Raw genomic sequence first — 22,041 nt, 5'->3', positions numbered from 1 at the left:
TTTCCTCGGAATTCGAGGTGGCGCTTGGAAAACTGGGCAATATTTATAAGAGGCAAGTGCGCTCAGAAGTTGAGGAGTCAACATAAACACAGAAGGAAATCGTTCACCTCCTGGGAAGACAGATCAGCAAAGGATGCGGGAACCAGGTCAGGTAACACAAAGATTGGGGTCTAGTCAGTCGGACTAGAACCTCCTTCGACTAGACTTGAGGGGGAGGCTTGTGATACGGTGTACGTTTTGTGAGGTCAGTATGATGATGTGGTTATGAGTCAATACCACAAGAGGGTCAGAAATCAAGCTGACGTAGAAGGCAGGAAGGTCAGAAGTCAAGCCTCCGTGGTCGGTCAGCAGTCAAGCTGACGTGGAGGGCAGGAAGGTCAGAAGTCAAGCCTCCGTGGCCGGTCAGCAGTCAAGCTGACGTGGATAGCAGGGAGACCAAAAGTTAAGCTTACGTGGCCAGGGTCAAAATCTCAGCTGACGTAGTGGTCATAAGAGGGAATCATAAATCGAACAAGGACCAGGCCCACGGGCTAGGTTGGAAAATGCCAGCCCTGGAAAGCAGTCGATAAAAGCAGGTCAGGCCACAGATCTGGCGAGCAGGTCGGAACGTACGAGCCAACGATTACAGGTACCCAAGCAGGTCTGAACATAGACACAAATCTGGCGAGCAGGTCAGAACGTACAAGCCAAGGATTACAGATAGAAGCAGGTCTGGCCACAGATCTAGCGTGCAGGTCGGAACATACAAGCCAAGGATTACGGATATACAAGCAGGTCTGGGCACAGATCTGGCGTGCAGTTCGGAACATACAAGCCAAGGATTACGGATATACAAGCAGGTTTGGGCATAGAACTGGCGTGCAGGTCGGGACGCACAAGCCATGGATTACGGATATACAAGCAGGTCTGTACATATACCTGGCATGCAGGTCGGGACACACAGGTCATGGATTATGGATATATAAGCAGGTCTGGACATAGACCTGGCGTGCAGGTCGAAACGTACAAACCAAGGATTACGGGTATACAAGTAGGTCTGGACATAGACCTGACGTGCAGGTCGAGACGCACAAGTCATGAATAATAACAGATAGAAGCAGGTCGGGACACAGACCTGGCGAACAAGTCGGAACGTACGAGCCAAGGATTACAGGTATATAGGCATATCTGGACACGGACCTAGCATGCAGGTCAAGAAGTGCTAGCCAGGGATAATAGCAGATAAAAGTAGGTCGGGGTACAGATCTCGAACCACAGACTCGGCATCCAAACGCTACAAGACAAACACGCCAAGGAATCGTAACCGCTTGTCAGAGAATGTCAGAGAATAATCAGCCTGTCAGGGAATATTCTCATAGTCAGGGCTCATTACCCCTTTTGATTCCATCGCCAGCCTATGAAAAGGTGCCACCTGTCATCCACCGCCAGACAGGGCCTGACAGCCGACATTCCCTGACACCCGTCAGACCCAGAAACTTCCATTGCAGTATAAAAAGGGAGGCGTTGTCCCTTGCGGAGGTACGCTCACTCGTCATTTCTCACTAGTCTTTACTTTTCGTCCTTTCTCTGTGACTTTTGGGGGAAAAGTACCTGACTTGAGCGTCGAATGGCCTGACCCGGGGACTTTTTCCCTGGTTTCTGGTCTCTAACGACTGGTGGATTCGTTTGAGTGTGCGCAGAGCAACAGCGTCATCGTCCTGGTCATCTCTCGCCGTCAGCAGCCCGTGGGAACCTTTCTAGGAGGGTGTCCAGTAGATCCAACGCTTCAACAACTTTCCGTCAACTTTCCGCACAACAAGGCCCGCCTTCATCCGACTCAGCTTCTGGACGGGATCAATTGACATTGTCAATTTCAGCCCATGATAAAATTTCAACGGACGATATCCAACCGAATATATAAATTTCCAAGGTCGACATATGAAAAAGTGGTATTTAATTTGTCAACTTAAGTGTGGTTATGTAGTAAAATCAATTTTTACTTACGATATTTTTAAGTTTTAACCTTTACCTTATTCGCAGGCCCGGCTCTAGGTCATATGCCTAGGGCCCCAATATTACTAGGGCTAAATAATTAGGTAGACGGTCATTAATATTAATTAATGATAGCATACACATTAATAAATATCATGCTAACTCATTAATTGCATATTATCAATTAATTCATTATTCATATTTATATCTTACACGTATCCTTATTTCCTCATCATTACAATTAGCCAAATTTTATTTTATTTAATCTTATTTCCTAAAAAATCCTAATTTTTCTCTCACCTTCTTGCCTATTTATTTCCTGATCATTAATTTTGTACGTTTTATGCTCTCGCCGACATCTTTTTTCTTTTCTCATCAGTAATTCTGTAAATTCATGCTCTCTCGCTGGTGATACTCTAATAGAACACTCTTCTCCTCCCCCACCGATAATATTTCTTTCTCACTCTTTCTTTTCTTCCTAAAAAACATGAATCAGATCTTTTTTTATCCACCTAACGTAAAGTAAAATGCTTCGTAAAAAAATAAAAATTAAAATTAATAAAGTTTTATTTACGTTCAACAATATCTCAAAAAGATTAAATAATTTAACAATATTTAAAAGAATTATCTAAATATTAGCGAGAAAACTAAATTTTATATAAAAATAATATTTTATTTTTAAAAAAATAAATTAATTTTTTAAAATCAGTCATGCTCAATCCCAAATTCAAATGAAAAAAACTTGAGCAAAAAACTTTAAAAAATATTAAAGGGCTTTTATTATTATTATTATTATTATTATTATTATTATTATTATTATTTTGCCTAGGATCTCGAAAAATCTTGAGACGGCCCTCCCTACTTATTCGAGAGAATAATTTATTTTTAAAAAATATAATAAATCATTTTCAAGCAATTAATAGAATAAGTAAAAGAAAGGAAACTTATAGTGTGATTTTATGATTCGAATTATAATGTAGGCAGAGACAGAAGATTAAGGCTATATAAATTTAATTAAGTATTAGTTTTTTTAATAAATAAATAAATTAGATATGAAGTGAAAATACTGAATTAAAATTGGATTAGGGTTTAACAAAGTTATGGGCACCGAAATAGTATTTTAGTTTAAATTGGGGTGGATTTATCAAGTTATGGTTAAATTAGATTAAATCAATCCAATTTAGAATTTTTAAGAAATTTTTTTTATTATTATTATTATCTTCCACTTACAATCTTGCTCCCACTTTCTCACATGTCAGTTTTCTTGAATTGTATCTTAATTGTTTTTCTTTTTTTTTCCACTCATCTCTCTTTTTTACTTCTTGTTCTTAAGAGCAACAGCCCTTTTTTTTTTTTTAATTGATTTTGCCGACCAACCGCCCTCATCCTTCTTTCTATCCAACCAGAGCGATATTTATTTTATCTTTTCTTAGCATCGAAGTTAGTTGAGATCGTCGGAACAAAAAAAATTTGTAATTTTTTTCCTTTTGAGCTAAATTGATTGACTATCTCTTATTTATTTATTTTGGTTATTACTCTTTCTTTTAAAAGCGATATAAAAACACTTCCATTTTTATAGTGCAATATCAATATATTTAAATTTTCAATATCTAATTCATTCACTCCACTATTTATATTGAACAGGATTAACAAAAAAAAAATATGAATATCCGAATGCAGAGTAAGACAATGTATAATACATTATGGTTTGACTATTTCTAGAAATTTTGGATCGACGGACAGAAGGTTGGTCCATACGAACAAGTAAAATTGACTGTCCTAAGCACACTAAATTTGACAAATTAAAGACCACGTTTTGATTTGTTGGCCTTGGAAATGTGTGTATTTGGTTGGATATCGACCGTTGAAATTTTATATCTCGTTGAAATTGTCAATGTCAATCGAACTCTTTTTGCTTTGTTTAAGTTGGCATTCAGACATTAATTCTGGAGGTGTTCGATTTGATTTTATAAAAGTATTGATAGTTTACCATCTATCAATTCATCCTTTTTAAATTTACGTTCTTTCGGGGCAGTACTATGTTTAAAGCATGAAATATTATGATATAAAATTTTAAGATCAAAATTCGATGTATCTAAATATTTTCTTTCCATGTCTTATTATATGCACTAATGGTTAGTAGTCATCTGTGATTTATCTTTTTCATATTGACCTATGAACAGATTGACAGAGACGTTGAGCGGTCGAATTACTTTTATGCCACATCATTTTTTTTTAATTTACTATTAAGAAAAAAAATTATTGATTAATTGATCGAAATTAAAATTCGATACTTAAATCCCATAGAAACAGACCCCTCAATTATTTGTTTTATTTTTAAAAATTATTATGAAAATTTTCAGACAAAGGCATGTTGACACGTTTCCTTTTTTCTATTTTATGATTTTGGTCAATATTTCTTTAGTGATAAAAATTATTTATTCCTTAAATTGATAATCTTGCATTTCACAGTATATAAGATAGGAAATTTATGAAATAGAGGAAAATATAAAATAATTGTTTTTTATATTTACTTTTTAGGAATACTATAATTAATAAATAAAAGAATATTTTATAATAACTTTTACAATGTTATTTTTTTATAATTTGTTTTTGACTTATCATCCAACTAAGTTAATAGTTTATGATTAGCACGTTTATCTTGATAAACTCTCTAGTTTAACTAGATCATTCGACTATTTGGTTCAATTAATCTAACCCGATTATCCTATTTTGCTAAATCACTGATTTGATTTAATCATTCATTTGGCTTCACAAACTTGTTTAATAGGTTCTACCCGCCTAACTATCTTTTATACTATGTTTACTCAAAAGCACGGCTGAGAAAGGAAAAGAAATCTATGGTAGAAAATTATCCTTGGAGGAAGAGAAGAAAAAGGGTAAAAAAAATCTCTTCCTTTGCATACTTTTTTATTTTGATTAAAAAAGGTGGATACATGCAATGTAATTTTATAAATAAAAAAGGATACATACATCATTTTTTAGGTACATGGTGTAATTTTGTGAGTTAAAAAGGTACATGCATTTTGTTTTTATATAGTGTAATTTTGTAAATAAAAAGGGATACATGTGTTATTTTTTTCTATTCGCTGTTTTCTATCCGATTTTGAGATAATCAATTTTGACTCTAAAATTATCCGTTGATGGATTGTGTTTTTTTTCGATCTGAAAATTTTAATGAAGTAAATGACGAGAACTTTTCTATTGTGAAAATTGTTTCTTAATTTTGATTTTCACTTTACCAAGTAAATTGACCATTAGTTGCATATTATTTTGTAGAACCAAAATAAAAAAAAGTGTTTCCATAAACTTAACCACTCGATGAATTTTGTTCCACTTAATCCCTTTTCACATATCTCTCCGGCCAAAGAATGAAAATTTTACCTTTTTCTCCTACTACACAAATCAAAACTTCCATTTCATTAGAAAAAATCCCCTTTTCAACCTTGTCTTTGTCATCCAATCCACCACAATGGCGTTGTTCTATTGTATACGAAAAACATTAGTTAAAAGCTATAGCTCTCCGATAGAATATTAGAACGGAACCATCCATTACATAAAAGCTATTATCCTTTTAAAAATCAAACAAAAGAACTAACCCTCCTTGTCAACTTCCTTCGTACATTGCATTCAGTCGTTCTCCTCACTGTTACCAACCAAAAACAAAAAACAAAAACAAAAAATATATATATATATTTTTTAAAATGACTGAGATCACAGCACGAATTGATTCCCAACTGTTTGTATATATACATGCAGCATATTCTTACTCTTGTTTGTGAAGTTTACAGTGAGGTTCAGCTGGTTGTTTCCTGCAACATGGTGAGGGCTCCTTGCTGTGAGAAGATGGGTCTGAAGAAGGGGCCATGGACGCTGGAGGAAGACCGGCTGCTCGTCTCTTACATAGAAAAGCATGGCCATGACAACTGGAGAGCTCTTCCTAAACAAGCTGGTACTTGTTCTATATGTGCCTTCTGTTTGCTTGCTTTTTTGTCTCTGAGATGAAAACTGAAAGTGTTTCTGAATTTGAAGATCGATCAATCAATACAAGATTTCTTTCAACTTAAATTTCCTGAGATGAATCATTTCAGTATTCTTGAGTTTTTGAGATGAAAACAATCTAGTTTCAGTTTCAGAGTGCTTAAGTTATGGAAACATTTCAGTTTTAGTTTCAGTTGGTTTGGCAAAGTGAAAGTGTTTCTGAATTTGAAGATCAATCAATACGAGATTTCTTTCAACATTTCAGTTTAAGTCTCAGTGTCTTTGAATCTGAAGATTAATAATACAAGATTTTGAAGTTTCCGAGATGAAAACGATTTAGTTTCAGTTTCAGTTGGTTTGATAAAGTGAAAGTGATACTGAATTTGAAGATCAATAAAAGGTTTTAATTTCGAAAGTTTACGATACTAAAACATTTCAGTTTCAGTTAGTTTGGTCAAGTGAAAGTGTTGATTCTGATAACTCCAGGGCTGTTGCGGTGCGGGAAGAGTTGCCGGCTGCGGTGGACGAATTACCTTCGACCGGATATCAAAAGAGGAAACTTTACCAAGGAGGAGGAAGAGACCATAATCAAGTTGCATGAGGTTCTTGGCAACAAGTGAGTATATTATCAAATCGAAGATGAATGCGATATCGCGAAGTTGAATCGAGTAATAGCCTACGGAAAGCATCCAAAAGATTCTTTCTTGTTTGGATTTACGGAGAATTTGTAGTCTTTCAAGTCGATTTAAAATGCACAGCACACTGTTCCACATCCTGAAACCAAACATTTTAAGAGTTATTTTAATCACAGCATCTGATTTAGCAGCATGGATCGATCAGTATTCTGAGTATGATTCTGTCATTTTGTTGTCAGGTGGTCGGCCATAGCATCAAATCTCCCTGGAAGAACAGACAATGAGATCAAGAATGTATGGAACACCCACTTGAAGAAACGAGTCAAACCGAACCAAACTGACTCTAGACCGAAGTGTCGTGCCAATGCAATAAAGTCTGGTTTTGAAGCTAAACCCATCAGTCACCAAGCAATGTCGAAGCTAGAATTGGATTGCCTGAGTCAGTCCTTCAGTGAGGCCTCAACCCCTTGCATCAATTTGTTCAACAAGGCGGGCGAGGGAGAAACTAGTAGTGTGGATGTCAAGGAAGAGGCTATGGTTTCTCCGTGTGAGTTTTCCGACATCGAGGACAGTCTATGGCTAGATGCATCCGTTGCCAAATATGATACCTTTTGGAATGACTCATTGCCATTGTTCCGCTCGTCGAGTGGCAAAGAGGATGGAATAGATTTTTGGTTGCAACTGTTCATGGAGGCCGGGGACTTTGAGGAATTACCCGAAATCTGAAATTTTAACTGATATCAACTTGTAATTCAGCTAGATCTTTCGCCATTGTAAGATTAGGATTAGATCCAAACGATGATGATAATGTGAGAATGGAAGATTGTAAGAGATCATGTAAACTACTAACCTTTCTTTTCTATGAACACTTTCTTGGGGTCTCTTATTGAAATCATGATACATGATACTTGATCTCATCATAAATCATCTATCCTATGTACTTACTATCCTATGTACTTACGTAATGTGTGAAATTGAATGAAAAGTCATTTATGGTGTCTTCGTCGAATCGTCGGTTTCGAATCGTGATTCTGCTAATCGTGTTGTGTTTACTATGGTCGCGACTCCTCCGTAAACATAATATCCCTTTTCAGGATTCAATATAAATACTTATCCCTTAAATTATAAATTTCTCACTAAGTTTCAATTCAATAGAGTTAAATCCTGAACTTCAAATTTTAAATCCTAAATATGAAGAAGAAGAACAATGCCCTCAAGGCATGATGCGATTGTAAGAGATAGGATGAGCTATCATACAATGAGAGTTGAATATCTCGCAAGGTGCATCATACACATTAGAACCATTTATCATGTTGGGACGCTCGCTAAAATTTATATGTGCTTTCCAGATTTACTCGGGTGGTCAATAAAAAAAAAAATTGTAGGATCGGATCAATCATCTATGAGATTAATCGATTCAAAAAGTAAGATACCTGAATTATTAAAAAAAATCTAAATTCAACTAAATCCTAAATTTCAAATTCTAAATCTCAAGTTTAATGCTAATTAGGATATATTTATAGAAATTTTTTCTCTAAATAGAACCTACAATTAAAAAAATATTGAACTTCTATACCATCCTCCACAAATCGGTTACCTCGTTCAACATTTTGAGACAGGGTTTGGTCGGCTGGGCATTTCGTGCTTGATCTTGTCAACTTCGATCCGCGCTGGGTTCGGAGCTGGAGTTGTTCCTTGCACGCTCCTCTATGGACTGGCCAGCGCCGCCGGCCATGGGAGCCGAGGTGGAAGGCATGGGACGGCGTTGAGTAAGCGGCTTCCCGTTTAAGACCTGCAGGCTGCAGCAGAAAGAGGCAGAGGAGGAGCACGCATCAGACGAGCGTGGTGGTTGTTGAAAAGAAAATTTTGCATTTAAAAAAAAAATCGTGTGAACCAAAAAAATTCAAATCAACACTATAAAAGGAAATGGATAGGGCTGCAGAACGGAAACAGAAGCGAGGAGTCAAAATGGCGTCTTTGCTCGTCTCTCCTCCTCTTCCCTCTAGACTCCGCTCCTCTCTCGCGCTGTCCTCATGCTTCCCAATCCCCCACCTCGTCTTCGCCCGATACTTCCCGTGGCGCAACGATCCTTCGAGGCGTGGAGCTCTCGCTTGCTTCGCCCTCGCGGAGTCCGATTTCGCTAAATCGGGGGGCGGTGACAGCAGCGGAGACGGACAAGGAGGAAGCGACGATGAGGATCTACTCCCCCTCCTCCGCGACCTAGCTGTAACGAATAATTTTCCATTTTGATTCAATCGGGATTTCAGTTTTCGGAAAGATGGATTTTTGCTTTCTTTCGCCTTTTTGTGACGGTCGGTACCCTAAATCAGGATAGCTTTGTTCTCCCTCCGGATTACCTATCGAAGCTCCCTCGCGATCTCCGTCTCGATGTAAGATCGCCCAATTTAGCTTCGTTCATCATAATGTGGGGATTTCTACAACACTTTTATCTCTTTTCAGTTGAATGATGCTGCCTTTGATCTCTCGAACGGACCTATCTTGGACGAGGCGAGTAAATGGTTGGCGGATGTCTCGTGCTTTTGTTATCCATCACTTTGTAACTCGATTCAATCTAACTTTGATTCAGTGTGGCGAAGAGTTGGGGAATTTGCTTCTGAATATTTCAAGAGCATGGGAACAAGCTGATACTTCGACGTCCAATCGCCTTGCCAGGCAGTTGCCATCAATGGATCGCCTCTTGACAGAGAAAGCTAAAGCATGTATGGACTATAGTCATTGTTTACGCTTCGTCAACCTTTGCCAAGTTTGTGTTCTGTTGGATGCAGCATTTGGCAAACGGTTGGTAGCAGCTGGAAGGAGATTTCAGGCGATGGGGCAATACGGTGATGGAGAGCTGCAAAAGGTTGATCAATGATCAATCTAATGAGGTTTTCATACCTTTAGCATTGACAACATGAACTGGTTTATCAAAATTCTGTTTCTTGAGCCCAAATTGAAAACATTTGAAAGTAAGAAACAAGCTCTTTGATGGAATCAGGAGTAGCTATTCTTTGCAAAATAACTTTTTTTGGGCAAAATCTGTAGCTACTCCTGAAGTGTTTCAGTGAATCATGGAACAAAAATTCATGGTTAACCTTCTCTGATATTATTATATGAAGCAAGTGGATATTTGTTTATGTTTTTCTAGCTGTTAAAGATGAAAATAAGAATTGTAGTATACCTTTCAAACTGATACATCTGATGATGAATTTCTGCAGATAGCCACAGTGATGATTAAGACTGGCAAACAGCTATCTAGATTTCCTGTCATCAAAACAGCTGAAAAATCTAAATCAGAAACCAGGGCTTTTAAGGTAACTTATATGTTGCTAATATAACTATCTACTATATATGTATCAATTGGCGAAGACTACCAATCTACTGTTTTTTTTTTTTTTTTTTTTTGCAGTTTGGTGAATTACAGGTTGCATTGACTTCTGAAAAGGCTTATATTGGTGCTGGAATTGGTCTTATTTTTGGGTATAGTATATTACATCTATGGTGCTCCTTGTGTGAACTCCATTCATTTGCTACCATTAAAGAGTTATTATGAATTGTAGTTAGCAGGATTCTAACTGGTTTTTCTGACTTCTATGGATTTAATTTTAGGGTTATTTCATGGCAGCTAAGTCAAGGCATCCAAAGCATACCAGAAAGCTCTCTAGAATATGCAAATGATAATGCATTGCTGTTGGCAAAGGTGATTTAGTTTGAATTTGGATTTTTGGGTAAGAATTGGTCCTGATGATCAATTTGTTCCATGCCTTTTATGATCAGTCACTGAGAGGAGCTCTTCTAGTGATATTCTATTCATCGACGATTCTATCTGCATTTGCATCAGTAGGGCTTGTGTTGCTTGGAAGACAACTGAGTTCTGAAAACAAATGAATGTGAATGTTATTTCTATAAGGTATGCAGATGAATTTATACCTCTTCTTTATTTGTCTAGCTTTTTAGCATTTCTAGCAGTATCGTCATCTTCTTTCACTCTCAAATTCGCTTTTATGTTGCTAGCATCCATCTCTGACTAAAATTGTTAGGGAAATTGATCACAAGCCTCTCTTTCTTTGATACTTGAACTCTTCATCTACCCTTTTGTGCCTGTGTGTCAATTATTGAAACTCGGTCGTGGACACCCTCAAGGAGCTCCTTCTATGTCATGTCAACGTCACGTCAAAAGTAAAACCCATATATATCTCTCCACTATAAAAAAAACCCTTTAACAACTTCGTGGGTCCCACATTTTTTCATTATATATATTTTTTTATCTCTCCTTCATATTTTACCTTATATATAATTATATTTTTATAAAATTTAAATCCATAAATTGCTAACACCCTGAATAACATTAATAATTAAAAAAATACATAATATTACCGTACATCAAATAAAAAAACGTAAAGTATAATAATATATAAAAAATAAACTTAAACACATTTACTCCAGGCCATGTCTCTGTTTAATTTTTTCAACCATTTTCTCATGTATCCGAAGTTGTCCTGGTGTCATCTCATTAGTATCCTTTATAAGAATTTCATAATCCTTATGAAAGATCTCAACTTTTTGCAAAGCCATTTTTTCATTTGATACTCTTTAATATCTTGTCATTCTTTGTCGAGGATTTGTTCCATTGTGTCACACTCTCTGACTTTGGATTTGCCCTTCCTCTTCGCTGTCTTTTGCCCTATTAGACGAATGCGGGCTTTAGAGTCATCCACATCAACACTCGTATCTGGATTTGGATTTGATGCTGAAGTGTTCCCCCTGATTCGGATATCCTTACCTTCTTGTTAGAAGAATGAGAAACTGATTGTGGAGCATATTTCTCATACTCTTTGAGAACCCTCCACACATGCATATATTTGAAATCCTTGTTTTTATTGTTGACTTTCCACATATTCAGTGCATTCTCTAACACATTCTTGTCACTCCATCTGCTTTGACGATGAGTATATAAATTATTATAGGTTGCAGAAAATTTATTTACTATCGGTGCAAACTTGTAGTAATGTGATTTTAGCACCTGATAGTTTCTCTTCATAGTTCCAATGGGTCGATGCTTGTCGTAGTAATCAGCTATACGTTTCTAAAAAGCTCGATTCTTCTAGTTATTATCAATGACTGCGTCGGTGCTGATAGTTGCCCATGACTTCGCAAGGACATGTCTTCATCAAGAGACCAAAATCTTCGTTTTGAATCATCTTTCTCCGGTTCAACTTCACACTCTTCTTGTGATAAGTGTGGTGGCCACTAAGATGTTGGAACAGACGATGGCGTTAGAGGTTCTTTGTCGCTAATAGATGGGTCGATAGTAGCCCTTCTTGCGTCATTTGAAAACATGACTGAGGGTTGAGGAGGTGAAAATACGAAAGGCAGAGAAGGCATCCCAAATTGGTTACTTATGGCCGACCAATCTTGGAGTGAATACATACCAAATGGAGCTAGGGCGTGCTACTCTGAAGGGGGAACGAAAAATTTTGAGAACTTTAGAAATTTGGGAAATTTAGAATATCTTATGGAACATATGAAATATTTTAAAAATTTAGATGGTAATGCGTGTGAGAGAAAAATTGAGGATATTGGTGTTGGATTGAGACGCATGTGAGAGGAGAGGTGAATCACGTGTTTTTAGAAAACTGATTTTTTTCAGTTTTGAATAACAAAGTGTGCAGCGAAAAATTAAGTAAGAAAGCGAAATAAACAAACAAAAAAAATACGATTCAGTTTTTACTTGGTTCGGAGCCTTCGGCGACTTCTACTCCAAGACCCAAGTCCCGCGGATCTATTGATGGGTAATCCACTAAATTCTCTTCCGAAACCGCCAGAAGAGTAATCGAATACAAAAAAGGTCGAAGAAGTACAATACGCTACACTTCCCATTTGTAGAAAAGTAAGTACAGAAATTAGCTTTTTACCAAACACTTCTTTGTAGTCAATTGGCTCGAGTTCTGTGTTTGGGCGGCTTCTTAGCGGCAGTCGGACGTAGTAGAGTCACGGCAAGGCAGCATCAGCAAGCCGAAGCAGTCAGAAATTCAATTGGATGCGTAGAATCTCGCCAGAAGAGTAATCAAATACAAAGGTCGGAGAAGTGTAATACGCTACACTTCCCGTTTGTAGAAAAGTAAATACAGAAGTTAACTTTTTACCAAACATCCTTTTATTAAGCATGGAAGGCACCCTACATAGCCTTGAAGGCGCCTCCAACGTGAGAAATCTGATTCCGAACCACTACTCCTTATCTGCGATGAGGTATGAATTTTATCTTATAGAAGGTGCCTTCCACAACACCGAAGGCGCCTTCCATGAGCAAGGCGTCGTCCAATGCTTGAAGGCGCCTCGGGCACTGTTCACCTGATGCCTTTTGTGCTCCTTTTGCCCTGCAAAAAGTGTTTGTCTAATAACCTACACGACAAGTGTTAGCACTGTAATAATAATGAGTAGTAATTAGATCTTATCTCCCTGAGATCAGGATTGAGTCAAGGTCTCAATTTAGGTTTTCGAAATTTACCTAAATTGGACCGACGTTTACTGTCCCTTCGAACGAGAACACATCCTCACTTAGTCACTCTCCTCCAGTAACTTACCTTTTCTTACCAGGTGTAGAGATACCTTCCGAAATTAAACATCCGAACTTCGGGAATCAAACATCTCGACCTATCGGAATCGTACATCCAGTATTCTCCAATCGAGAATCGCACATCCCGATCTACCGGAATCGCACATCTGGTCTTCTCCAATTGAGAATCGCATATCCTGACCCTTGCCAAAATCCCACATCTGGACTTCAGCCTGTCGGGAATCGAACATCCCGACTTGCAGGAATCACACATCTGGCCTTCAATCAATCAGAAATCAAACATCCTGACTAGGGTTTAGTCAACCCTGTACACTCGATAACAAGATTAGATTACGATAATACCTAACTTAACTCACTTGTCATTCATCAAAATCTCAGTTAGACCGTTAGTACAAATTGCACCAATAATTGGGCATCATGGTTTGGAGAAATGCGAGTATTTTGAGAAAATGCATTTTCTTTTGCATTTGAAAAATTCAAAAGATTTGTGAAAGAAGTATTGATCTCGAATACAAATAGAGAATGAAAAACTGAAAGAAATAGAGAAGGAAGAGATGAATAAAAAAAAAGAGTTCATTATTTATAAGTTTTTTAATATTTTTTTTAATTAAAAAAAATTGAACGTTGAACAAGGGCTAATAAATTAGCCGTTGTTTAACGTCTCATCTTCTTCAACATATTGTGTGTGTTTTTTTTAATAAAAAATATTAAAAACAAATTTAATTAAAAAAAATACCGACGATGGATCAACTCTGCAAACGCGGAGCCGCTCCGTCGTTTTGAGGGACTGACCAATGGGAGGGACTAGGGAGGGTCGTCCCTCATGCCACGTCACCAGTGGGAGCTCCTTCAGCTCCCACTGGAGATGCTCTAACACCTCGATTGGACACTCGATATTTTTATTGATCATCTCATGTTTGGATTCGCAATAATCTCATTGTTTCCTTTGTTTTTCTGATGTAACCGTATGGAGGTGGATCTGTGATTCTCAGATTGAAGTCTTTGAAAAAATCCTTTGCTACCAATGGCAGAAAATCGTATGAAAGCAACGCATTTCAGTCTTTCAGATGAGTGTCTTGCAGCCGAGTGGTGTATCTACCGACAGGAGGACGAAGCGACTTCATCAGTATGCTTCAGGTGACATAACAAGGCTACAACCTTTTGTTGATCTTTTAATCTCTTCTTAACTCTTCTTTTCTATAACAAGATGTTAAGTTTCAGTTATGGAAGTGTTTTTGGTATCTTGTTAGTGTTATAGATCAAGTTACTGAGTCAGTGTTCATCGATCATTCCTTAAAAACTAAATCTAACAATATCCACTTGATTGCCAATGGCTTTCAGTGAAGCCGATTGGATGTGATTCTAGTCGAGTAAACACGCCTTGAATGATAAATTACTTTGAGACTAAAATGAAACTTTAGGATAGTAAATGATAAATTACTCATTTAAAAAAAAACAATTATTCCTACTAGTAATCATTTCATTGTACAATATTCCCCCCTGCATTTAATTTCCATTGTTTAATTATTTCAATTGGCATATATTGGCCATGATTATTGTCACAATTGTCCTTTAGATCTATACAATCATTATTGAGAGAATTGAAATATATATTCCAAAAATCATTGACCAATCTAAAAATATGTAATTATCTTTAATCTAGTGTAGTATCTATCACTTTTTACGATATATGTTTAGTATTACTTATGGGGTATGAATACGATACATTGAAATATAACACTTATTGGTCACTAACAAAGACAAACGCGTGCAACCTCCATTGCAAATAAGAAAACAAAACAAAAACATGGACTAAATGCCAAACTCAAGCTTCATATAAAATTTGCTTTGGTGAAAACATGATGAAACCCTAGAAGGTTACATATCTTAGGTCGAAGGCTTCTCTTATCGGATCGAATTGGATCATTCGAATCTCTCATACCGAAACCAAGTTTCGAATTGACTCTGTTTGAAGAATGATGACCTAATTCTTCAAAAGCCATTACAATTTCATGATCCAATTATGTTGGAGTCCTCTTGCTAGGTCTTTCAATGATGGTTGGCCCTTAAGTGATAGGACAAGCTTGAGTCCCCATCACTGTAGGAATCCTAAGAAGACATCCAAAGGGAAATACCAAAATCCTAAAGACGACAAGCTTGAGCCCCCTCTTTTGGCTTACATTACTTTTCTTAGTTTATATCTTTTAAAATAAGTATTTTTAATAATTTCAAACTCGATCAATTTTAACTATGTTGAGATATTATTATGCATATTCATTCGGTATGTTACACTCTAATCATCCTTAGTCAAACCCTAAAGAGAACTAGTCCCTCTTACCATTAGTGATTATACTAGTTAGGTAGAGTTTATTATGTATATCTATTTTATGCGATATATGCATGCAGTTAACTCAGGTTTAGTCGTTTGTTTATGATTGGTCTAGTCATTTGTCCATAGGGATTTCTTTTACCTCAAATAGAAAATTTATAAAAATCTAACTATAATTTATCCGGCTAGTATTCTTAAATTTATCATTCCTAAATTGATCACTTTAATTGTAGTATAAAAATGATTATATCATCTTAATGTCCCTTATAATTTTTAAATTATATGGGAAGAGGTAAATTATCACATCAATTTTTGACCGTCATATTGGCTGAGAGAGTTGTTTTTTTCCCCCCTAAATTGATCACTTTAAGGATGATAACAGGGAGTTGGAGGGAGACGTCTCATGCACGTTGTCATTCGTCTCTTCTCTGTTCCTTCTTCCTTGTCGTGCTCAGAGAGAGAGAGAGAGAGAGATGTACACGGTGGCGAGGAGGAGCTGAGGGAGGCGCGCAGGGCGGCGGCGGCGGCGAGGGAGGAGGCGTGGGAGGCCGAGCGGCGGGAGAGAGGCCATCAGGCCATGGGAAGTGTGCTCAGTGTCGAGTCAGACCGGCGGCGGCGGGAGGGCGAGCGGGATCTGCTGCGCGCGAAGGTGGCGGCGCGGGAGGAGGAGCTGCGGGAGGCGCGCATGGCGGCGGCGGCGAGGGAGGAGGCGTGGGAGGCAGAGCGGCGGGAGCGAGACGAGGAGGCCGCGCGGCTGCGGAGGCGGTTGCAGGAGGCGGAGGAGAAGAAGGCCACGGCGAGCGGCGGAGAAGAGGGGGAGAAGGAAAAAGCGGCGGCGGCGGCGGCGGCGCGGCCGGAAGAGGTGGCGGGGAAGTGGAAGCAGCTCTACGTCGCCATCAAGACGGAGCTCGACGAGCTCATCCAACGGACCCCACAAGGTGACGAATTAAACTAACAAAATTTCCATTCGCCCCTCGAAATTTTGAAATTTTCATTCACCCCCTATAATTTGAAAACTTATATCGTAGGGGAGAGATTTTACTTTGGATCAGAACAAGGCATGATCGGGCGACTCCGAAAGGAGCTGAAGACAAAGGAAGACACAATGGAAACCTTGAAGTCGCGTGTCAAGGCAATGGAACAGGAGGCATCAAAACGAGACCGAGAGATTGATATCTTGAAGCAGAGCTTGAGAATTCTAAGTAACAATAAGAAGAGCCACGGCAGGAAGAACCAGATTTAGGGACAGCGAAGAGGAAACATTAGTTGCATTAGGTTGAGTTCCGAAAACTACTACAATTCTCGGTATAAAATGGAGAATAGCGTTTGATGATTCAGGTCTTATATCGATAATATGATGCAGTACATCCATGTAGCTGATTCAAACTGGTTGAAATTACAACTTATTCATATGTCATGTTAAAGGGATAACATATATCGACAACTTCAACCCATAAAGGATTTCATACGAAATGAAATCCAAAGGCTCAACCTCTTCCTTAGGACATGGTTGGCCATAGCCATCTCTATTACAAATCTGTAAAGTTAATAGAAAATACGGAAAAAAAAAAAAGGTAAGAATGAGTATCATTGCCTTTCAAAAACTTGATCCATACGGACGATTTGCACAGAGGTGTCCATGTTCGCTAACATTTCTTCTCAATTTATAGAGGGAGGTCTTTTGCTTGCTTATTCTTGAAGGAGCAGATCTGCTGTACTTAGATTCTGATGCTGAAGCCCGTTGTATCCTCCGCAATTGATCCATTGAGTCCAAACTGTTGTACTCCATGGTGATGAAGGGAGAGCCATGCCTGTAGGACAGCGGCGAAGTCTGGCTCCACCAGCTCATCTCAGCTTCCAAATCTCCTCCGTAGTCATGCTCCCGGCCGGAAGATGACTCTTTCTGGCTTTGTGAATCAGCATCATCCATGTCATGGCATATCAGCTTCAGGGCCTGAACAACTCTGCTCATGAATGGCCTTTGAGACGGATCGCTATGAACACAGATTGATGCTACGGCTGCAACTTTGACAACGTCGTCAAAGTTACATCTTCCATGCAAGGATGGATCCATGACTTGCATGACTCCTTCCCTCGTGGCAAGGAGAGGGCGTGCCCATGTCACAAGATTCTCTGGCTCCCGGGATGAGGAATAGTAGACAGGCCTGCGACCAGTTAAAAGCTCCAGCAACACAACCCCGTAGCTGTATACATCACTACTAACAAGCAAATGCCCCGTCATTGCATACTCCGGCGCAACATACCTAAAAGCTCACGATCGTAAATCAGGAAAAGTTCATAGCTGCTGCAAGGAAAAAAAAAAGGGGACCAGACTAGTCGAAAGCAATCACATGGAATGTCCGTATACGGATTAGAAGAGGTGACCATCCTAAGTCATGGAAAACCTAAAAGAGTCATGCAAAAATTATCACAAAACTCACCTGGTCATCACTTGCGATTTAGAAAAAAAAAATGCTAAATAAGAGATTAGAGATAATTCTCACCCAAATGTTCCCATGACTCTAGTTGAAACATGTTGACTACCTTCTGATACTTCTCTAGCCAAACCAAAATCTGTCACCTTGGCAGTGAAATCTTCCGCTAGTAGTACATTACTAGACTTGAAGTCTCGATGTATAATATGAGGGTTGGCATGCTCATGTAGGTACGCAAGGCCTCTAGCTGCACCAAGCGCAATCTTGACCCGAATATCCCATTCTAGGGGTCCTTTCTTCTTGTCAACACCTGCAATAACAGCAGTCAACGACCATGTTCTTCATGGAACTATTACTTAAATAGGATGGCAGAAAGATATTGACAATTGATTCAGAAAACTAAATTGTGCTTTCAGGCTAGCTCAAAATCTTGTCACCATGTGAAGGATATCAAACTTTCTGAAAATATTAAGCCAATATCTTTAATGTCAAACTCAATAAAAAACACAAAAAAACTACAAACTTTCAGCAGCTTTTTTAGGATTTCTCTACTTTTGTTAAGCTGCCATGATTGTGACAAAACAGGAGAAAATTTCTAAGTAATATCCTCAATATGGAATATGCAACAAAAATTATAATATGCAGATCAGAGAAGGATGTTGTAGGAATTACAGATTCAGTTTTTGCATATACTTTGATCGAAATGTTGATCATCCAACAAAAAGTGTATTGGAGCAAACTGAAGGAGTAAGAATTCTCTTTTAAAAAAATAAGTCATACAAAGTTTTCCATAACTATGCATGTTGGATACTTATTATTTCATTGGGTAAGAGTCAGCAAACATAATTTTTTTAATTGTGGATGTTGAGTATCCCTTGCAGTAGGCGTCAGCATTGATAAGAAATTGCAAATATTTTCGGATTAGAGACGATCTCTCTCATAAAAATTGATTTTTAGTTCATGGAATTTGCAAGGGAAGATCAACTCTTTTTCATAAAAAATAACTTAGTATCTAGATGTACTTTTCACCTTATTGTTTGAAATCAAATAACTATTGTTTTTAATTAATAATTATCATGATCTGTGCATTCATTCACTGTGCTATTACACTTTAGTAAAGGGAGATGTGTACATCCTATTCTTTTCACTTCCCTATATCAGCATCTTAAGGAAGTCATAAAGTGGACATAAAGATGTTGCAGGCAATTAGTAAAGATAAGATAGCAAAATAAGCACAAGTTTGGAAAATCTATTCTATGAGCAGGTCTTCAGTTACATACCATGGAGATGGGATTCAACACTTCCATTTCGTACAAGCTCATAAACCAGACAACTTTTATCGTCTTCAGTGCAAATACCAATTAACTTTACAAGATTTTGGTGATGCAGTCGACTAAGCATCTCTACTTCTGAAAGGAAATGTTCTCCATTTTGATTCCTTTTGCTAAGCAGCTTAACAGCAACTTCACTTCCATCATCCAGAGTCCCATGGTAAACACATCCAAAACCTCCTTCCCCTAATATTTTATTTGAACAGAATTTTTCTGTAGCCTTCTCAATCTCAGCTAACGAAAATACCTTCAATGCAGGTGGGCAAGAAGCCAAAACGATGGCATCTGAAGGTGAGTTATTTATGCTATTTGGCACCATGCATTTAATGCCTGCATTATGAATTTAATATTCTAGCATAAGTGGATCAAGATTAGGTAAAGAAGAAAAAATTCTTAACACCGGGATGTGGAATAGGTATATTGAAGAAAATCTGAAAGAAACAATAGAAAGTTGTCTGATATAAGGATGATGACCATCTACAGGTCAAGACAGTTTACAGATAATTCTCTCTGTTTCAGGCATGTATGGAAGAGATAAAAGAGGGATACTGCAAAAATACATTCAAATATTTTCTTACCAGATGTTCTAGTTACTGATTGGGTGATTGTAGAGCCTAGAGAAGCAGGTTGTCGTCCAAGATTTTTCCATTTTAGAATAAAAAGGATAATGCCAGAACAAGCTAGTATAAGAATGAATGAGGATACTACAATTACTGCGATGATTGCAGCATTTATTTTCTTCAACTTGCTCATTGGAACAACTGCTATCAGGGGATATTGGTAGCTTCCATCGTAATCAGGACCTAGCACAGTAGATCCCCTAGGCATAGATGGTGGGGAAGAAGGAAGTCCTTAAACAATGTTTGAAAGATCGGTTAGAAGAAATGTGATATGATTAGTAATTTAGTATTCACCATGAAAGAAAAATGTTGCACCTGAATAATGAACATATATTACTTCATAATCACCAAATATAGATTTGTTGATGGGCACCTTTTTCTGCCAAAGTCTCTCGTAAATAAGCATAACTAGCGTAGTATCAAATTTCTCACCAAGCGGTACCAAGAATATAGTGACACGAGTTGTTCCTTCCTTCTCCTTCAGACCAACAGCAGACATAATCTTTATCTGACTCTGCTTCAAGAATGTTCCTGCTGCCATCTCAGCTTCAAATTCTGTAATATGTGTAAAAAATATATATGGAGGCACCCCTAAATCAATAGTTACTCGAACATGCAGCACACAATCACAAGGTGAACCAATTGCAGTTGACATGAACGGTTCAGAACATACTACGTCATCACAATCTGCGAACAATGGCATACAAGTTATTCCAAAAGTGAAAAGTCACAGGAGAATTGGTATTTTAGCTGAAATATAAACTGACACGGGCTTTAGCTGAAAAAAGAACCTTCCATGTGTCTGTGTATAAGACTGAGTTACTATGACAAACAACGATAAGTGAATAGATCACAAACCTTGACCTCGCCAAGGAGTAGATAATGCTGGTGATGATGCAAGAGAAACACTATCGTGATCTTTTGGAATAGGATCCTGAGCGTTTACTGGCATAGGAAAATCCAATTAGATATTTGATATGAAAAGGAAGTTTAAAAAAGAAGTTGAAATAAATCAGCCGGAGTACCATGAGGATTTTGAGGAAAATCTGGGACAGGTCCTCGTTTAATTGTTCCCTTTCTGTTTTCAGGTGGGTTGGTTGAGCTTAACCCTAGTCCCAAGTAGTTCATTGCTTTACATTTATATGGAATATGAATAATGAGGATGTACAGCTAAAACTGTACATTACCCGCTCAAAATCAGATATTTCTGGAACTTATGAAGATAGATACACAGGAAGAATTTCCTAGTACTACAATGAAACAAGTTAAAGAGTGAAATGCGTTTATTCAATTAATCATGTTGGTCTTATTCTCATCAAAACTGCGGTCAATGAGATGCCTTTACACCATGCTGTTACTTTTTTCCAGTCATGTTTACACTCCAAATTTTGGATTTTGAAACCCTAACGAATACTAAGCGAGCACAGAGTAGAACGCTCAAACAAACAGGTCGGGCAAACCTAGAATTCCAACAAGTTGGCGACTTTCTCAGACTTCTAATGAAGACATGAAGCCAACAGAAAGGAGCCATGTGGGAACCCGACCACTGCACATCAAGCGCCAAATTTTCCGATGTTTCCAACAGATAAATAAAGACAGACAAGTGAAGAGCTCGAGAAGAATACCGAAACAAAGTGGGCTCAAGTGGAAGGCAAGCGCAAGGATCGCCAGCAGGTGCATCTTCCCCCGTGAGGAGACGGCCAAGAGAAGCATACCACCCGGCGCCATTATCACCGTAGATACCGAAGAAGAGCCACATTCAAGTCCATCGCCGCCATCCTGGCTGCCTACTCCCTGGGCGCCGACGGCGGCCGATTCCCGGTAAGTGGAGCGCCGACGTGGAAACCCTAGGCGCTACCGACTGGAATCTTAATGCCAGTGAAGTCTTCGATCTCGCCTCACGTTTGAGTTCTAGAACTAGAAAGAGAGCAGGGACATAGGGAGGCGAGGGAGGCGTTTCAGATACAGCATACCGAGAAGGTAATTTTTCAAAACGCCCCAATATTTCACTATTTTTGTTAAAATGGGCTTCAAAGTTTTGGTTTTCACTATATAAAATCATAGTGCACCTTTGTGAAAAGTAACACAATCGCACCACCTGACTGTTTTGTTTTTGTTTTTTTTTTTAAAAAAAAACCACG

At 38.2% G+C, this 22,041-nt stretch overlaps 4 protein-coding genes across 7 annotated transcripts; 3 read left to right on the top strand and 1 right to left on the bottom strand.

The window, feature by feature from the left end:
• The first annotated feature begins 5,443 nt into the window (after nt 1-5,443).
• Nucleotides 5,444-7,480, top strand: LOC122024525 (transcription factor MYB30-like). The gene is made up of 3 exons (XM_042583178.1): nt 5,444-5,944; nt 6,460-6,589; nt 6,848-7,480. The coding sequence occupies exons 1-3, from the start codon at nt 5,746-5,748 to the stop codon at nt 7,332-7,334; spliced, it is 816 nt and encodes a 271-aa protein (XP_042439112.1). The 5' UTR covers nt 5,444-5,745; the 3' UTR covers nt 7,335-7,480.
• Nucleotides 7,481-8,539: 1,059 nt separating this feature from the next.
• LOC122023583 lies at nt 8,540-14,426 on the top strand. Of its 3 annotated transcripts, none has more exons than XM_042581761.1 (10): nt 8,540-8,834; nt 8,939-8,998; nt 9,069-9,116; nt 9,196-9,328; nt 9,395-9,471; nt 9,827-9,922; nt 10,018-10,088; nt 10,218-10,308; nt 10,386-10,518; nt 14,217-14,426. In XM_042581761.1, the coding sequence occupies exons 1-9, from the start codon at nt 8,577-8,579 to the stop codon at nt 10,494-10,496; spliced, it is 945 nt and encodes a 314-aa protein (XP_042437695.1). In that variant the 5' UTR covers nt 8,540-8,576; the 3' UTR covers nt 10,497-10,518; nt 14,217-14,426. The 3 variants fall into 3 exon arrangements, with proteins under 3 accessions (XP_042437695.1, XP_042437694.1, XP_042437696.1); XM_042581760.1 differs by having other exon boundaries at nt 14,178-14,426; XM_042581762.1 differs by having other exon boundaries at nt 14,159-14,426.
• LOC122023584 (translation initiation factor IF-2-like) lies at nt 14,191-16,929 on the top strand. The gene is made up of 3 exons (XM_042581763.1): nt 14,191-14,322; nt 15,897-16,452; nt 16,543-16,929. The coding sequence occupies exons 1-3, from the start codon at nt 14,314-14,316 to the stop codon at nt 16,755-16,757; spliced, it is 780 nt and encodes a 259-aa protein (XP_042437697.1). The 5' UTR covers nt 14,191-14,313; the 3' UTR covers nt 16,758-16,929.
• Nucleotides 16,902-21,832, bottom strand: LOC122023582 (receptor-like serine/threonine-protein kinase ALE2). Of its 2 annotated transcripts, none has more exons than XM_042581759.1 (8): nt 21,526-21,832; nt 20,926-21,446; nt 20,759-20,845; nt 20,216-20,587; nt 19,859-20,131; nt 19,230-19,610; nt 18,019-18,259; nt 16,902-17,778 (listed from the first exon to the last, which is right to left on the bottom strand). In XM_042581759.1, the coding sequence occupies exons 2-8, from the start codon at nt 21,026-21,028 to the stop codon at nt 17,112-17,114; spliced, it is 2,124 nt and encodes a 707-aa protein (XP_042437693.1). In that variant the 5' UTR covers nt 21,029-21,446; nt 21,526-21,832; the 3' UTR covers nt 16,902-17,111. The 2 variants fall into 2 exon arrangements, with proteins under 2 accessions (XP_042437693.1, XP_042437692.1); XM_042581758.1 differs by having other exon boundaries at nt 20,926-21,009.
• Between the last annotated feature and the right edge of the window lie 209 nt (nt 21,833-22,041).

This window comes from Zingiber officinale, chromosome 9B (genome assembly GCF_018446385.1).
Source record: "Zingiber officinale cultivar Zhangliang chromosome 9B, Zo_v1.1, whole genome shotgun sequence".
In the NCBI taxonomy this organism is placed as follows: domain Eukaryota; kingdom Viridiplantae; phylum Streptophyta; class Magnoliopsida; order Zingiberales; family Zingiberaceae; genus Zingiber; species Zingiber officinale.
This window is presented reverse-complemented; position numbering and strand designations above follow the sequence as displayed.

What these genes read in the sequence shown, in the direction of transcription:
- LOC122024525 (XM_042583178.1), top strand. Translation starts at nt 5,746, where the DNA reads ATGCAGCATATTCTTACTCTTGTTTGTGAAGTTTACAGTGAGGTTCAG. An exon ending in AGCTCTTCCTAAACAAGCTG is followed by an intron (nt 5,945 to 6,459) that starts GTACTTGTTCTA and finishes TGATAACTCCAG; the next exon opens with GGCTGTTGCGGTGCGGGAAG. An exon ending in CATGAGGTTCTTGGCAACAA is followed by an intron (nt 6,590 to 6,847) that starts GTGAGTATATTA and finishes TTTTGTTGTCAG; the next exon opens with GTGGTCGGCCATAGCATCAA.
- LOC122023583 (XM_042581761.1), top strand. Translation starts at nt 8,577, where the DNA reads ATGGCGTCTTTGCTCGTCTCTCCTCCTCTTCCCTCTAGACTCCGCTCC. An exon ending in GACAGAGAAAGCTAAAGCAT is followed by an intron (nt 9,329 to 9,394) that starts GTATGGACTATA and finishes TGTTGGATGCAG; the next exon opens with CATTTGGCAAACGGTTGGTA. An exon ending in CAGAAACCAGGGCTTTTAAG is followed by an intron (nt 9,923 to 10,017) that starts GTAACTTATATG and finishes TTTTTTTTGCAG; the next exon opens with TTTGGTGAATTACAGGTTGC.
- LOC122023584 (XM_042581763.1), top strand. An exon ending in CATCCAACGGACCCCACAAG is followed by an intron (nt 16,453 to 16,542) that starts GTGACGAATTAA and finishes CTTATATCGTAG; the next exon opens with GGGAGAGATTTTACTTTGGA.
- LOC122023582 (XM_042581758.1), bottom strand. Translation starts at nt 21,628, where the DNA reads ATGGCGCCGGGTGGTATGCTTCTCTTGGCCGTCTCCTCACGGGGGAAG. An exon ending in TACTCCTTGGCGAGGTCAAG is followed by an intron (nt 20,588 to 20,758) that starts GTTTGTGATCTA and finishes CATTGTTCGCAG; the next exon opens with ATTGTGATGACGTAGTATGT. An exon ending in AATATATGTTCATTATTCAG is followed by an intron (nt 20,132 to 20,215) that starts GTGCAACATTTT and finishes ACATTGTTTAAG; the next exon opens with GACTTCCTTCTTCCCCACCA.